Source organism: Procambarus clarkii, chromosome 90, assembly GCF_040958095.1.
Source record: "Procambarus clarkii isolate CNS0578487 chromosome 90, FALCON_Pclarkii_2.0, whole genome shotgun sequence".
In the NCBI taxonomy this organism is placed as follows: domain Eukaryota; kingdom Metazoa; phylum Arthropoda; class Malacostraca; order Decapoda; family Cambaridae; genus Procambarus; species Procambarus clarkii.
This window is the reverse complement of record NC_091239.1, coordinates 12,985,647-13,003,850: the sequence shown is the minus strand read 5'-3', so window position 1 is coordinate 13,003,850 and position 18,204 is coordinate 12,985,647. Positions and strand designations below refer to the sequence as shown.

The 18,204-nt window shown below is 44.9% G+C and overlaps 1 protein-coding gene across 1 annotated transcript in view; it reads right to left on the bottom strand.

Annotated features, from left to right (window-relative positions):
* Positions 1–16,440: 16,440 nt before the first annotated feature.
* Positions 16,441–18,204, bottom strand: part of LOC123751849 (serine/arginine repetitive matrix protein 5-like) — a 9,999-nt gene continuing 8,235 nt past the window's right edge. Inside the window, exon 2 of the mRNA XM_069318540.1 lies at positions 16,441–17,066. Within this exon, the coding sequence (XP_069174641.1) occupies positions 16,441–17,066 (626 nt within the window). The remainder of the gene's footprint in view (positions 17,067–18,204) is intronic.

The window sequence follows — 18,204 nt, the reverse complement described above, 5'->3', positions numbered from 1 at the left end:
ACCAGCTGACTAACTCCTGGCTACCTATTTACTGCTAGGTGAACAGGGGCATGAGGTGATAGGAAAAGCGCCCAATTATTTCTGTCCTAACCGGGATTCGAACCCGGATATTCCAATTGTGAGTCGAGACCGAACCCGACTGTACCACCGTACTATATCATTGCTAATCACCACTTGGGAGAAATTATATATATATATATATATATATATATATATATATATATATATATATATATATATGTATATATATATATATATATATATATATATATATATATATATATATATATATATATATATATATATATATATATATATATATATATGATGATGATAACAGTATTAGCTCTGTTACTAACGAGGACAGACAATGAACTCGTACATATAATGAGTTTACTCATATAATGATCTTATGCGTGTATATATAATGAGACTGAGGACACAATGAGCGTGTACGAGGGAGAGTGAGAACGCTTGTATTGTGAGGTGAGAGTGAGTAACGCATCATCAACCACCAGGTGTGAATTGCAAAGGCTTATTCCTCCTCCAAAAGGATATTGATCGAATATCCCCCCTCTCCCCCCCCCACCCCCCACCCATCTAATCCCCAGCCTGTCTCGAGTATCACTTCAACTTAACCCTCGAGCTCTTTGAAGGATACCAAGTAGAAGAATAATGATCGCGTTTATATATTTCGTTCAGGACTAGAGCATTAGTGTGTGGATTTTGCTGCTTATTAGGAGCAAAACGGTACAATTGTATTAATTTCTTAGCAATATGCTATCAGAAGAGAAGAAAATAGAGATTTCAAGCAAAAGAGAGAGAGAGAGAGAGAGAGAGAGAGAGAGAGAGAGAGAGAGAGAGAGAGAGAGACAGAGAGAGAGAGAGAGAGAGAGAGAGAGAGAGAGAGAGAGAGAGAGAGAGAGAGAGAGAGAGAGCGAGAGAGAGAGAGAGAGAGAGAGAGAGGAATACGTCCTGTCGCCTCAAGCGCGGCAGACAGACTGAGCCAAGACCAGTGGGCGTGGCTTGTCCTCCCAAGGCCTCGACTCGCGGATGGATCTAAAGAATGTTTTATATTCCAAATGTATGCTTATTTATGCCCGGAGGAGTCGAACCGGAGTCCTGGTCTGAATTATGGAAGTCACACTATATTGGGAAGGAATTTATGTCTTTGCTCTCAGAATATTTGAATTATGCGGGAAGGTTTACCGGGCGGCCCCGTCTAGTGCTGCCGCCTAGCGGGGCGCGGCCGAGTCTCTCAACCGTCACGCCATCCAAACAGACTTTTAATGTTCCACTAAAAATATTATAGTTCGTGGTGACTGCGGTTATGCTTCGTGCCAACAGTGGTGTTTCTCGGTGCTGAACACGAGCGGAGGAGGAATAAAAGATGATTTCCTCGACGAGTTGAGGTTTGGAAGTAGAATTCAGGGCGCAGGAGATGGCAGGTCATTGTGGCGGGAAGATGGCCCCGCCCCGCCTCCACCCGCCCGACTTCAGGTAAGGCCGACCTCAAGGAGTTAGTCGGCTGAAAGTGATGTCTTGGCCACACTCCTAAGAAACTCTCAGGTTGTACTTGTATCATTATCCACCCCTGATGTAACACTTGCCCTCATTGGCGAAACTTATCGGCCCATTTAGTAGAATCCACCTCGTGATTGGTTCCCAACGCACCAAATCACGACTCTTGATTGGATAATTCATAGTGGGCGGAGCTGGCGAGTTTGCCGGCATGTGATTGGTTACGGTGCGGGTTATGGGCGGGGCGCGCGAGTGCCACTTAGTGTGACAAACGCTGACAAGTGTTTTCCCTGAAGGCCTTTCATGGCTGGCGACACAAATTGACTGCAATAAAGACAAAGGGCTTGGCGCCATTAGGGGAGCGAAGACAAAGAGGAGGCGGCGTTGACGTCTGCCTTCTTAATTAAGCCACTAGATGGCAGTGTTTTGCAGGCGCCTGGCTAATTGGGCGTTCTGGAGTAATTGGGGACTCTTGGGCCTGTCTGGTGGATTACAGACGCGGGATAAGAGGCTTTACGGTATCAAAGACAGCGTAAATGAATGCCAAATTGAATGCAGGAGAGAGAGAGAGGGAGAGGGGATAGGAGGGACGTAATTGTGTGGAGGAGGATAGGGTTAATGGCCTGTATTTACCCCGGTAATCTCATCTAGATGTGCTTGCAGGGGTGAACTTCAGCTCCTAAGCCTCGCCTTTCGGTACTTTTGGAGTTTAGTGAAATAATCTTGTTTTTCTTGAATATATAAGTTTCTTAAGCATGATTTCTCTTCGTTGTAGCTATGTAGATGTTTGGATGCACAATTGAGCTGTTCTGAGTGTTTTGCTTGTATGATTGGGGTCTCCAATCATACCAATCCTAACCCCCAATCCTATCGATTGGGGTTAGGAGGTCTGTCTCGCAAGTAACTTGAATGGGATAGTTGTTAGTGATAGTTGTTAGCGTCTAACCATCGGGTCTGATGGTTAGGAGTTCTTGTGCAATGTTCTGGAGAAAATTATCGTTAATTATTGATCAAGAGCCAGAGATAACTGCCTCATTAACTTTCCAGAGGTTATCTTGAGATGATTTCGGGGCTTTTAGTGTCCCCGCGGCCCGGTCCTCGACCAGGCCTCCTCGGGCCTGATAGGTTGATAGATCTTCAGCTCAACACCACACCTTTACTATATAAATGAACAAATCCACAAGGGCCGTGACGAGGATTCGAACCTACGTCTGAGAGTATCCCAGACGCTGCCTTAATCGCCTGAGCTACGACATGGTAAATGTCTTGTATGTCCTCTACCATATCTTGAGGTTATCTTGAGATGATTTCGGGGCTTTAGTGTCCCCGCGGCCCGGTCCTCGACCAGGCCTCCACCCCCAGGAAGCAGCCCGTGACAGCTGACTAACACCCAGGTACCTATTTAATGCTAGGTAACAGGGGCATTCAGGGCGAAAGAAACTTTGCCCATTTGTTTCTGCCTCGTGCGGGAATCGAACCCGCGCCACAGAATTACGAGTCCTGCGCGCTATCCACCAGGCTACGAGGCCCCCAAACACACACCATGAGGTCAATATTCCCCTTCTCCACACGGGAGACATCTCCCGTCACGCAGGGTGCAGTCGCACCTCCACAGATCTCCAGTATCAGCTCTTGATACTGGTAATGGCTCAAAAGGGCCACCACTTACGGGCTATTCATGCCCGTGCCACCTTTTGGGTGGCTTAATCTTTATCAATCATCACCATGAGGTGTGTTTCCTACAAGGTCAAGCAATAGCTCTCACACCATGTCATGATGGTCATGACACAGGTCATGATGGATATTGTCACCCAAAAGTGCCAGGAAGCTGCAGACAGGTTTATCCCCGTCCAAAAGGAGAAAAACGAAAAACAACAGAAAAACCCATGGTTCAACCAGGAATGTAAGGTAGCGAAACAACTGAGTAAAAGAACATGGAGAAACTACAGAAATAACAGAACACCAGAGAGCAGGGAGAGGTACCAGAGGGCCAGAAATGAGTACATCAGAGTGAGGAGGGAAGCAGAGAGACAGTTTGAAAATGACATCGCGAGTAAAGCCAAGACCCAACCAAAGCTGCTCCACAGCCATATCAGGAGGAAAACAGCAGTGAAGGAACAAGTGATGAAGCTGCGGAAAGGGGAGAACAGATACACAGAGAATGACAAGGAGGTGTGTGAAGAACTCAACAAGAGATTCCAGGAGGTCTTCACAATAGAACAAGGAGAAGCCCCTGCACTAAATGAGGAGGCGGCAACCTTGGAAACCTTGGAGGAATTTGACCTCACCAGTGATGAGGTCAAAAGGTGTCTGCTGGAGCTAGATGTGACAAAGGCTGTTGGGCCTGATAGAATCTCACCATGGATACTAAAGGAAGGTGCAGAAGCACTAAGTGTGCCACTCTCTATGGTGTATAACAGGTCACTGGAAACAGGAGACTTACCAGAAAGTTGGAAGACAGCTAACGTGGTCCCAATATACAAAAAGGGTGACAGGCAAGAGGCACTGAATTACAGGCCAGTTTCCTTAACTTGTATACCATGCAAGGTGCTGGAGAAGATCGTGAGGAAAAGGCTCGTAGAGCATCTGGAGGGAAATAACTTTGTAACGCACCACCAACATGGGTTCAGAGATGGTAAATCGTGCCTCACAGGGTTAATAGAATTTTATGACCAGGCAACGAAAATTAGGCAGGAAAGAGAAGGGTGGGCCGACTGCATTTTCCTGGATTGCCAAAAAGCCTTCGACACAGTACCCCATAAAAGGCTGTTAAAAAAGTTGGAGCAACAGGCAGGAGTAAAAGGGAAGGTGCTCCAGTGGATAAGGGAGTACTTAAGCAACAGGAAACAGCGAGTAACGGTGAGGGGGAAGACATCAGAGTGGCGAGATGTCACCAGCGGAGTCCCACAGGGCTCAGTACTTGGACCCATCCTGTTTCTAATATATGTGAACGATCTTCCAGAGGGTATAGACTCATTCCTCTCGATGTTTGCTGATGATGCAAAAATTATGAGAAGAATCAAGACGGATGAAGATAGGCAGAGACTACAGGATGACCTGGATAAACTGGAGGAATGGTCTAGAAAATGGCTGCTGAAGTTCAACTCTGGAAAGTGTAAGGTGATGAAATTAGGCGAAGGGAGCAGGAGGCTGAACACAAGGTATCATCTGGGAGGGGAAATCCTGCAAGAATCAAATAGAGAGAAGGATCTGGGGGTTGATATCACACCGAACCTGTCCCCAGAGGCCCACATCAAAAGAATATCATCAGCGGCATATGCTAGACTGGCCAACATAAGAACTGCCTTCAGAAACTTGTGTAAGGAATCTTTCAGAACCCTGTATACCACTTATGTAAGACCAATCCTGGAGTATGCAGCTCCAGCCTGGAGTCCATACCTAGTTAAACACAAGACAAAGTTAGAGAAGATTCAGCGGTATGCCACCAGGCTCGTCCCGGAACTGAGAGGATTGAGCTACGAGGAAAGGCTAAAGGAGCTGAACCTCACATCCCTGGAAAACAGAAGAGTAAGGGGAGACATGATAACCACCTACAAAATTCTCAGGGGAATTGACAGGGTGGACAAAGACAAACTCTTCAGCACGGGTGGGACACGAACAAGGGGACACAGGTGGAAACTTAGTACCCAGATGAGCCACAGAGACGTTAGAAAGAATTTTTTCAGTGTCAGAGTAGTTAATAAATGGAATGCACTAGGAAGTGATGTGGTGGAGGCTGACTCCATACACAGTTTCAAATGTAGGTATGATAGAGCCCAGTAGGCTCAGGAATCTGTACACCAGTTGATTGACAGTTGAGAGGCGGGACCAAAGAGCCAAAGCTCAACCCCCGCAAGCACAATTAGGTGAGTACAATTAGGTGAGTACACCCTTGCCCATTATGTTCTTGATTGTCCGTTGATTAATGTATATAGAAACACTGAGATAAGGACTGTTCCTGAGCAAATAGCCTGGATGTGTCACAACGGAAAGGTTGATGATATTCTGGAGAGAGATAAGAATTTTGCACCAAGACTGTAATCTTTTGTTGAATTATCTGCAGGTGTCTTGCAAATTGTCTATACAGTATACCTAGGTCATAAAAGTATTTGTGTGTACGTCTGATACCATACTACTTGTGAAGGAGGAAATGTATATGTTTACCTCTCAGAATGTTTGGTAATATGTTTATTGTTTGTGATGTGTGTATATGTGTGTATTAACACGATGTACTGAACGGGGTGAGAATAGCTTGAGCTACCTCATCCCTTTGTGTGTATTTTACCTCAATAAACTTATTTCAATTTCAATTTCAATTTGCGTAACGGCTTCGTGAATCTGGCCCCAGGTTCGTAAGTACCTGCGTAACTGCTTCGTGAACCTGGCCCCTATCACAAAGCTAGTTCTAAAACGTGTACGAACACTACCAACTCGCCCCCTCACTGAGCCAAAAACGTGTACGAACCCCAACTCGCCCCCTCACTGAGCCAAAAACGTGTATGAACCCCAACTCGCCCCCTCACTGAGCCAAAAACGTGTACGAACCCCAACTCGCCCCCTCACTGAGCCAAAAACGTGTACGAACACTACCAACTCGCCCCCTCACTGAGCCAAAAACGTGTACGAACACCAAACCCATCACTGGCTGGCAGTTCGTCAATCAACTACAATGTAATACATTCATACGCGTGATTTACACGGTTTATTATGAACAGAGACAATAATAAAATGCAATTACTTTTTTGTTGCCAATGAGTGACATCGGCGGAGCCCGAGCTGAGCCGATGGTTCCAATTTGGAACACACGCGGCTATAAAAGCCATTAGGTACCTACATTAAAATCTTTCCAGCATATATATATATAAAATAACATTAATTCCTGTGATTGTAATGTTTAGGGATAACTTTATGATCTGGGATTTTATTGACGTAGAATATATACGTATATATATGTTAGTGTATTTTGGTAGCAGTCTTTCCTGTAGACATATATTATTAAATATGACCGAAAAGGTAAGATTAATAATTCTAACACGAATTTTCTCAATATTTCTTATGTTTCTTTTCACTGTCGATGGTACTTGAAAAATCAGATCTCCAAAATTCATTTTTACTTCTAGTCTGACGCGTTGCCTGAACGCGTTACGTAATAACTTATTACATTTTCAAAGACTTTAGTGTACACACACAACTGTAACCTGTAAATATATATATATATATATATATATATATATATATATATATATATATATATATATATATATATATATATATATATATATATCTTCTCCCCTCACACCCAGACTACACCAAGCGTGGCCTCTCACCTTAGGTAGACAATTAGGCCGTGGCAATTACCCATGCCACCTGCTCCAGTGGCATCGTTAATTAGCACGCAGCACCTTAAGACGATAACGAAGATGCGGCTGGTGACAAGGGACTTGGTGAAGAAGATGCCGTGTCCTTCTCCAGATGGTCTGTTGGTCCTGTAGATGGTCTGTTGGTCCTGTAGATGGTCTGTTGGTCCTGTAGATGGTCTGTTGGTCCTGTAGATGGTCTGTTGGTCCTGTAGATGGTCTGTTGGTCCTGTAGATGGTCTGTTGGTCCTGTAGATGGTCTGTTGCTGTTGTAGATGGTCCGTAAGTGCTTGAGTAACTACTTCGTGAATCTGGCCCCAGGTTCGTAAGTGCTTGGGTAACTGCTTCGTGAATCTGGCCCCAGGTTCGTAAGTGCTTGCGTAACTGCTTCCTGAATCTGGCCCCAGGTCCGTAAATGCTTGAGTAACAACTTCGTGAATCTGCCCCCCCTGGAATGGGACGGATGGGAAAAAATGGTGCCCAACCGCTTTGACGCAGAGCAATAGAGAGAAAGCCTGAAAACTAACCCCCCCTCAATATATTCTAACTAGCGTAACGAGACCCAAAATTTAGACGCGAATTTTTTTTTGAAGGTAATGCATTTGAATTCATTTTCCCATGAAAATCAAATAGACTTGGCATGAATATGGAACGTGGGAATAAGTGGTTCATGCCCTCAGCTTAAGCGAAAAGAATAAATTCCAATAATTAAAAAAATAGAGGATCATGTTTTAAAATAAAAGTTTCGCTCGGCAATGTATTTAGAAATATGGAGTAAAGGCTAAAATCTGAGGAACTTTTGGGCCTCTTAATTGTCTAGGGCAACCTAATTGCCTAAGGCAACCTAATTGCCTAAGGCAACCTAATTGCCTAAGGCAACCTAATTGCCTAAGGCAACCTAATTGCCTAAGGCAACCTAATTGCCTAAGGCAACCTAATTGCCTAAGGCAACCTAATTGCCTAAGGCAACCTAATTGCCTAAGGCAACCTAATTGCCTAAGGCAACCTAATTGCCTAAGGCAACCTAATTGCCTAAGGCAACCTAATTGCCTAAGGCAACTTAATTACCTAAGTCAACCTAATCTAACTTGAACTATCTAATCTAACCTAACTTAAGCTACCTAATCTAACCTTACTTAATCTATCCAAACCTAACCTTGGTTGATACCTGGTTGATGGGGTTCTGGGAGTTCTTCTACTCCCCAAGCCCGGCCCGAGGCCAGGCTTGACTTGTGAGAGTTTGGTCCACCAGGCTGTTGCTTGGAGCGGCCCGCAGGCCCACATATACCTGGTTGATGGTGTTCTGGGAGTTGTTCTACTCCCCAAGCCCGGCCCGAGGCCAGGCTTGACTTGTGAGAGTTTGGTCCACCAGGCTGTTGCTTGGAGCGGCCCGCAGGCCCACATATACCTGGTTGATGGGGTTCTGGGAGTTGTTCTACTCCCCAAGCCCGGCCCGAGGCCAGGCTTGACTTGTGAGAGTTTGGTCCACCAGGCTGTTGCTTGGAGCGGCCCGCAGGCCCACATACCCACCACAGCCCGGCTGATCCGGAACTTCTCTTAAAAAACAGTCCAGTTTTCTCTTGAAGATGTGTGTGTGTACTCACCTAGTTGTGCTTGCAGGGGATTGAGCTCTGGGTCAAATGGATTAAGGCGTCCTGTAGATACCAGTTGCGTTGCTCCTGACAGAATGGGTTCGAGTCACTTCTGGGGGTGCGAGTTTTCAGTTGCATATAGTCCCGGGGACCATTCAGGCTCCATATATATATATATATATATATATATATATATATATATATATATATATATATATATATATATATATATATATATATATATATATATATATATATATAACTGAAAACTCACACCCCAGAAGTGACTCGAACCCATACTCCCACAACTGGTATGTACAGGGACGCCTTAATCCGCTTGACCATCACGACCGGACAAAAGGAAGTGATAGCCGAGGCTATATGAACCACTTCCCCGCCGGCACTCGGATGGTAATCTTGGGCATAGCATTTTATCAAATCACCTCATTCTTTGGGGCACACGTGAGGAACACAAATGCAAACAAGCCTGAATGGTCCCCAGGACTATATACAACTGAAAACTCACACCCCAGAAGTGACTCGAACCCATACTCCCACAACTGGTATGTACAGGGACGCCTTAATCCGCTTGACCATCACGACCGGACAAAAGGAAGTGATAGCCGAGGCTATATGAACCACTTCCCCGCCGGCACTCGGATGGTAATCTTGGGCATAGCATTTTATCAAATCACCTCATTCTTTGGGGCACACGTGAGGAACACAAATGCAAACAAGCCTGAATGGTCCCCAGGACTATATACAACTGAAAACTCACACCCCAGAAGTGACTCGAACCCATACTCCCACAACTGGTATGTACAGGGACGCCTTAATCCGCTTGACCATCACGACCGGACAAAAGGAAGTGATAGCCGAGGCTATATGAACCACTTCCCCGCCGGCACTCGGATGGTAATCCGAGTGCCGGCGGGGAAGTGGTTCATATAGCCTCGGCTATCACTTCCTTTTGTCCGGTCGTGATGGTCAAGCGGATTAAGGCGTCCCTGTACATACCAGTTGTGGGAGTATGGGTTCGAGTCACTTCTGGGGTGTGAGTTTTCAGTTGTATATAGTCCTGGGGACCATTCAGGCTTGTTTGCATTTGTGTTCCTCACGTGTGCCCCAAAGAATGAGGTGATTTGATAAAATGCTATGCCCAAGATTACCATCCGAGTGCCGGCGGGGAAGTGGTTCATATAGCCTCGGCTATCACTTCCTTTTGTCCGGTCGTGATGGTCAAGCGGATTAAGGCGTCCCTGTACATACCAGTTGTGGGAGTATGGGTTCGAGTCACTTCTGGGGTGTGAGTTTTCAGTTGTATATAGTCCTGGGGACCATTCAGGCTTGTTTGCATTTGTGTTCCTCACGTGTGCCCCAAAGAATGAGGTGATTTGATAAAATGCTATGCCCAAGATTACCATCCGAGTGCCGGCGGGGAAGTGGTTCATATAGCCTCGGCTATCACTTCCTTTTGTCCGGTCGTGATGGTCAAGCGGATTAAGGCGTCCCTGTACATACCAGTTGTGGGAGTATGGGTTCGAGTCACTTCTGGGGTGTGAGTTTTCAGTTGTATATAGTCCTGGGGACCATTCAGGCTTGTTTGCATTTGTGTTCCTCACGTGTGCCCCAAAGAATGAGGTGATTTGATAAAATGCTATGCCCAAGATTACCATCCGAGTGCCGGCGGGGAAGTGGTTCATATAGCCTCGGCTATCACTTCCTTTTGTCCGGTCGTGATGGTCAAGCGGATTAAGGCGTCCCTGTACATACCAGTTGTGGGAGTATGGGTTCGAGTCACTTCTGGGGTGTGAGTTTTCAGTTGTATATAGTCCTGGGGACCATTCAGGCTTGTTTGCATATATATATATATATATATATATATATATATATATATATATATATATATATATATATATATATATATATATATATATATATATATATATATACCTCTATATAAGGCACTAAACTATGACTTTCAAAGCCTCGCTGAACTAAGGCTTTCAACGTGGGAAGGATTCCATTCCCCGCGTCCCGAATTATGCAAATGAGACACACATATTCACGAAACTCTATTAATTTTTGGATAAATGTTTGGAATATTGATTGATAAGAGTTATACAAGTGTTCCATTTGGGGGCGGGGGAGGAGGGGGAGAGTTGTAGCATTGTATGTGTGTGGTTGTATGTTGTAGCTGTGATTGTATTTTGTACTCCTGTTAGCTGGCTGAGAGCTTTCCCTTCCCATAGCTCATGGTAAGCCTTACCCTACTAGTTTTACACAGGAGGGTACAGGAGCAGACGACTGCTGACTCCTGTTAGCTGGCTGAGAGCTTTCCCTTCCCATAGCTCATGGTAAGCCTTACCCTACTAGTTTTACACAGGAGGGTACAGGAGCAGACGACTGCTGACTCCTGTTAGCTGGCTGAGAACTTTCCCTTCCCATAGCTCATGGTAAGCCTTACCCTACTAGTTTTACACAGGAGGGTACAGGAGCAGACGACTGCTGACTCCTGTTAGCTGGCTGAGAGCTTTCCCTTCCCATAGCTCATGGTAAGCCTTACCCTACTAGTTTTACACAGGAGGGTACAGGAGCAGACGACTGCTGACTCCTGTTAGCAGGCTGAGAGCTTTCCCTTCCCATAGCTCATGGTAAGCCTTACCCTACTAGTTTTACACAGGAGGGTACAGGAGCAGACGACTGCTGACTCCTGTTAGCTGGCTGAGAGCTTTCCCTTCCCATAGCTCATGGTAAGCCTTACCCTACTAGTTTTACACAGGAGGGTACAGGAGCAGACGACTGCTGACTCCTGTTAGCTGGCTGAGAGCTTTCCCTACCCATAGCTCATGGTAAGCCTTACCCTACTAGTTTTACACAGGAGGGTACAGGAGCAGACGACTGCTGACTCCTGTTAGCTGGCTGAGAGCTTTCCCTACCCATAGCTCATGGTAAGCCTTACCCTACTAGTTTTACACAGGAGGGTACAGGAGCAGACGACTGCTGACTCCTGTTAGCAGGCTGAGAGCTTTCCCTTCCCATAGCTCATGGTAAGCCTTACCCTACTAGTTTTACACAGGAGGGTACAGGAGCAGACGACTGCTGACTCCTGTTAGCTGGCTGAGAGCTTTCCCTTCCCATAGCTCATGGTAAGCCTTACCCTACTAGTTTTACACACAGGAGGCTACCAAGGAGCAGACGACTGCTTTTAACACAAGAAAGGTGTCTCACATAATATCCTAAAATATACAAAATTACTAAAATTTTGATAAAAAAAAAAAGCAAACAACTATAACACACACGGTCACAATTTCAATTCAATTTTCATATAAATAAATTAGGAAAGAGATAAAATAGTGTTCCATTAAATTCCAACTGGAACTGACTTAACCAAAGGTGGGACAATTTGGCACAGTTTCCCCTCTATATTCGTCCCACAGCGGAAAAAGCTACAGAAAATGTGTAGTTAAAAACCTGAAGAAGCAGAAAATAATCACCATATTGGAACTGTAAATAATAAAACTAATAATAATAATAATAATAATAATAATAATAAAACTAATAATAAGAATAAGAATAAGAATAATAACAAGAATAATAAATAATTGCATAAATTGTTCTAATATTCTTTGCTTTAGAAATATGAATAAATATCAACAGAATAAAACGCTATATCATGAGATTATAACACATTATATACTAATACTTCCTGAAAAACACACATACACACCTATATATGATTAAAACACCCAATAAACACCTAAAACACCCAAAAAAACACCCCCCTCCTCTTCTCTAACACACACCCAAACAAAACTCGAATGTGATGAAAGATTTCATTTCGCGAGGGTGTTGAAAAAATGGGCAAATTGCCTCTGCAGGCCACAATTATGAGTTACAGGGCCAAATGGGAAGGAATTCCAGCCGAGATTGTCGCATTACGAATTCATGAAAGTCAGCTGGATCTCCGCAAACTGTGAGTGGTGTGGGGTGGAATGGATGCCTGGGAGAGAGAGAGAGAGAAGTATGGAAAGGGAGTGGGTTTTTTAGAGGGGATGTAGAGACGCTATGGGGGATGGGAGGGAGGGTGATGGAACAGGGGTGGAGAGGGGAAGATGATACATACAGAGGGGAGAGTGGGATGGGAGGTAAGGTATGGGAAAGGGAGATGTTAGGAAAGGAGTATAGGGTGGCAGATTAAGGAGGGGTTGGAAGAAGGAAGGGAAATGAAATGAGATTAAAGAGAGAGAGAGAGAGAGAGAGAGAGAGAGAGAGAGAGAGAGAGAGAGAGAGAGAGAGAGAGAGAGAGAGAGAGACAGACAGAGAGAGAGACAGAGACAGAGAAGAGAGAGAGACAGACAGACAGACAGACAGACAGAGACAGAGAGAGAGAGTTCTTAAACAACCGTTTAACAACTTTTGTAAGCACAGTTGGCTTCGTTTTCGACTCGCAATCAGCGATCTCAAGGTTCGATCCCACGAGATCAAAATAGTTGGGCACATTTCCTTCCACCTAATGCCTCTGTTCACCTAGCAGTAAATAGGTACCCTGGGAGTTAGGCAGCTGTTTTGGGGGTGTTTGTATATATTAAACCTACCTCTCCTCCCTATCCACCCCCCTTCCCCCCAAAAAAAAACCTACCCACCTGTCAACCTATCCCTTACACTCTCTTCTGACAACCTATCTATCCCTCCCCCCCCTAAGACCACCAACCTACCCCCTACCCCCCCATTTCGACAACCTGTACCTATCCCCCCTTCCCCCCCCCCCTTGTTAGGCTCCAGTTTATTACAATTCTCAGTTGTAGTTCAGTCTGTGTTTCTTAATTACTGTTGGACCTGGAGTGTGTGTTCACCTAGTTGTGTTCACTTAGTTGTGCTTGCGGGGGTGGAGTTCTGCTCTTTCGGCCCGCCTCTCAACTGTCAATCAATCAACTGTTACTAACTACTAATTTTTTCCACACACACGATTTTTATGATAAGAGAGAGCTAAGCCGCTATCATTAAATAGCGGCTTATCGACTCCTTATCCCCCAAGATGGGTCATAGCGTGAGAAAATCTTGGAAAAGAAGAGACGTGCCCCTAGTAACGACCCTTGTGGCACTCCACTCGTTACCTCTTCTGGTTACCTTCTACTTCCTCCCTGAGAGAGGTAGACCTCCGCTACCTACTTCAGAAACTTAATATCCATTAGCCTGCTTCTGCGAGTTTGAGTTACGGGGCTATTCATGCCCGTGCCACTTCTTCGGTGGCTTAATCTTCATTAATCAATCTGCGAGTTTGCATACGAGTCGCTCGCATGGGACAGAATAACATACTTCCTGACATACTTCGAGCGATACGCAGGATGTCCGTCTTTCGTAATTGACCGATTACTATCATCTTATTACTGAACTCTTAAATAGGTCTGTTGCAGAATTTGCTTTCCCTAAATCCATGCTGGTCTTTGGAATCAACATACTTTTCTACTGTTTTTAACATCTTTAATTTCTACAATTCTGCGTTAGGTTAGTCTTTCTCGAACAACTTGCGCGTGATACTTGCTAAACATAACGGCTTGTTGTCCAATCGTTCTTGTCTTTTCCATATTGGCATCACGTATACCCTTTTCCAACAGTCTGGAACTTCTCCCGCTTTTTTCCACAAAAATAATTCAAGTTCTAAGAATTTGTAAGGGGCCTACTTAGTGCTGTGGTTGTCTCTTTTAGTACCCATGGTGATATCTTGTCAAAATTGACTGTCTTCACATCCAGTTCCTGTAGTTGTTTATTGCGTCTTGTGTCATTATGTAAAGTTTATTATTAAGAGGAACAAATAATAAATTTATCGCAAAAATTAGTTTCTAAAGTCAAATGAGCTGATGTGGACTCATATTAGATTATAGTTTAATTTAGAACATGAATATCGGTTGTATTGAATACTTATTAAGTACAAGTATTAGTTTAAAAGAGAGAGAGAGAGAGAGAGAGAGAGAGAGAGAGAGAGAGAGAGAGAGAGAGAGAGAGAGAGAGAGAGAGAGAGAGAGAGAGAGAAGGCTGAGAGAAGAATGGCTACACAGAATAATCTCACTGAAAACAATGAACCAACTGAAAGCATAGAGCTGGATAATCATACCCCATTCTCTTCACCCTAGCCCCCCTATCCACCCCAGCTGCCTTCCCCTATCCTCCCTCCCCCTCCATCCCCCCATGGTCCCCCCCCTCCCTCCCCCATCCCAAACACAGGCCAAACTAAACCACTCAAAAATAAGCGGGAACTGTGCACCCCAAATGAGTAACTGTGTCGATATTCTGGAGGTGAACTTGTGTTGATATTAAGCCCCACACCACCGCTGATTACGGCCCCCCATTGATTGTTTGTGTGTGTTTGTGGTCATTAATATCAAAGGTAATTAGGTTCCAGGAGCTGTGCTTTTGTGTGTGTGTGTGTGTGTGTGTGTGTGTGTGTGTGTGTGTGTGTGTGTGTGTGTGTGTGTGTGTGTGTGTGTGGGTGTGTGTGTGTGTGTGGGTGTGTGTGTGTGGGTGTGTTTGTGTGTGTGTGTGTGTGTGTGTGTGTGTGTGTGTGTGTGTGTGTGTGTGTGTGGGTGTGTGTGTGGGTGTGTGTGTGTGTGTGTGTGTGTGTGTGTGTGTGTGTGTGTGTGTGTGTGTGTGTGTGTGTGTCTGTGTGTGTGTACTCACCTAGTTGTGCTTGCGGGGGTTGAGCTTTGGCTCTTTAGTCCCGCCTCTCAACTGTCAATCAACTGGTGTACAGGTTCCTGAGCCTACTGGGCTCTATCATATCTACACTTGAAACTGTGTATGGAGTCAGCCTCCACCACATCACTTCCTAGTGCATTCTGTTAACTACTTTGACACTGAAAAAGTTCTTTCTAACGTCCCTGTGGCTCATGTGGGTACTCAGCTTCCACCTGTGTCCCCTTGTGCGCGTACCACCCGTGTTAAACACTTTATCTTTATCTACCCTGTCAATTCCCCTGAGAATTTTGTAGGTGGTGATCATGTCTCCCCTTACTCTTCTGTCTTCTAGTGTCGTGTGTGTGTTCACTTATCGTTATGTGACAACGCAAAATAACTGTTGCACTAACAGAGATATGTATACATATATACATACATACATATAGACACATATACAACATATTGTAGCTATTGCATATCTTGTTGCTCTCAGTGTCATTAAAGTTGGAATTAAAGTTAAGGCTTTTCTATATTTTTGATATCGTTATCCAGTCCATCCTCCTGCTCTTGTAGTACTTAAAGAAACGATGAGGAACATAGTACATATACCGACTTACAACATTAGAAAGTAGAAATCGGTACTATTGAATATGGACAAACCGGAAAACTCATTTCTAATGATGCTGTAAAATTAAACTAACATAACCCTAACCTAACCTAACCTAACTTAACCTACCAGAGGACCCAAAACAGAAAACGGGACAGTACGTCACAGCCGATTTCATTTACTAGTACGACGATTTTTGGCTTTCTGTAACGCCTACGTACGAAATGCGACGTTCTATGTAAGAGGACGGGTATACTCTCAGTACCTTTGGTATACCACATATACTCTCAGTACTTTAAGTATACTAGTTATACTCTCCGTAGCTCAGGTCTTTTCATCAAATACGTCGCTTTCCTTACGCAATCAACCACTCCGTTAAAAATACGACGTATTAGTGAAGAGTAAAGCATCGTTATATTATACATTTTCTATGCATCGGCCTCGATAGGTTAGGTTAGGGTACTTGGGTGAGTACGTTTATAATTAATCAAAAACCGTCGTATTTGTAACGGAGAGGCGAATGGAGAAAATGACCTGGTTCATCAATTATTCATCAATGATCTGTTCCGGCAGTTGGCGCAATTGGGCAACGATGTATTAGTCCAGGGTTCGATTCCCAGCCCGGGAGGACCATTACTGCACGGGTTTCCTTGCACCTGATACCTCTGTTCACCTAGCAGTAAATGGATCAACTTGACTGTTGTTGTTGGCATCCAAAATCTGTTGGCGGCTTCTGTTGGCGTCTGATGGCGGCTTCTGTTGGTGTCTGATGGCGGCTTCTGTTGGCGTCTGATGGCAGCTTCTGTTGGCGTCTGATGGCAGCTTCTGTTGGCGTCTGATGGCGGATTCTGTTGGGGTCTGATGGCGGCTTCTCTTGGCGTCTGATGGCAGCTTCTGTTGGCGGCTTCTGTTGGCGTCTGATGGCTGCTTCTGTTGGCGTCTGATGGCGGCTTCTGTTGGCGTCTGATAGCAGCTTCTGTTGGCGTCTGATGGCGGCTTCTGTTGGGGTCTGATGGCGGCTTCTGTTGGCGTCTGATGGCGGCTTCTGTTGGCGTCTGATGGCAGCTCCTGTTGGCGTCTGATGGCGGCTTCTGATGGCAGCTTCTGTTGGCGTCTGATGGCGGCTTCTGTTGGCGTCTGATGGCAGCTTCTGTTGGCGGCTTCTGTTGGCTTCTGTTGGCGTCTGATGGCAGCTCCTGTTGGCGTCTGATGGCTGCTTCTGTTGACGGCTTCTGTTGGCGTCTGATGGCAGCTCCTGTTGGCGTCTGATGGCTGCTTCTGTTGACGGCTTCTGTTGGCGCCTGATGGCGGCTTCTGTTGGCGTCTGATGGTCCTGCAACTTCTACCCAGCTCCCTCCCTTAGCCTACCCATCCTCTCCTATCCCACACAGAGAACCTATCCCATGCAGTGAATAACTCTATACATCTCTCAATATCCCTTCCATAATACATAGGACTTCCTATTCACTAATCCCAAATCCAATAGAGGGCGCTGGTAGGCGCTCTGTACTGTGATTGCTTCGACCGTCCGGCGGGTATGAATAAGCAAATAAGCAAACGATTAGGTTCTTCAATATTGAAATGTATGAATGAATACTATACTTGAGGTCAATCCATTAGTAATGATGAGTGTTGATGATGCTCTCTTCATCTCCCAGTGGATGGGGGATCGGGGGATCGAGCGCGGGTCTGGTGTTGGTGGTGTTTGGGCAAGCGTGTGAGCACGATTGTATGCGCATGCGCGCGCATACACACACACACACACACACACATACATACATACATACAATACATACACACATACACACACACACATACATACACGCATATATACACACACACTCTAGTCAGGCCTTTATATATATATATATATATATATATATATATATATATATATATATATATATATATATATATATATATATATATATATATATATATATATATAAACTCTCTGTCGACAGCATTAAGCGGAGCACGGAGTTATACCGGTCAAATAAGCGGGGTTTTTAAGCCACTAATACAGTGCATGTCGGATTTAAGAAAGTCTACCATTAGCCCGGTGTTCGCTCTAGTTCGGAATTTATTAAGGAATTTTTTTTTTTTTAATGTTAGGTATTAATTTTTGTATATTGACATGTGTCAGATGTTTGTTGTTGTTATAGATTCAGCTACTGGCAACAAGTTCCAAGTAGCACGGGCTATGGTGAGCCCGTAGTGGACTTACCTGGCACAGGAACGGGGCAAGTAGCACGGGCTATGGTGAGCCCGTAGTGGACTTACCTGGCACAGGAGCGGGGCTGTGCCAACCCTGGCGGACTGTTTGTACACTGTTAGGTGAGTACAGTCGAGTACACACACACACACCAGTGTGGGAGTCACCAGTGGAGTCCCACAGGGCTCTGACTCGGTCCTATCTTGTTTCTGATATATGTAAATGATCTCCCGGAGG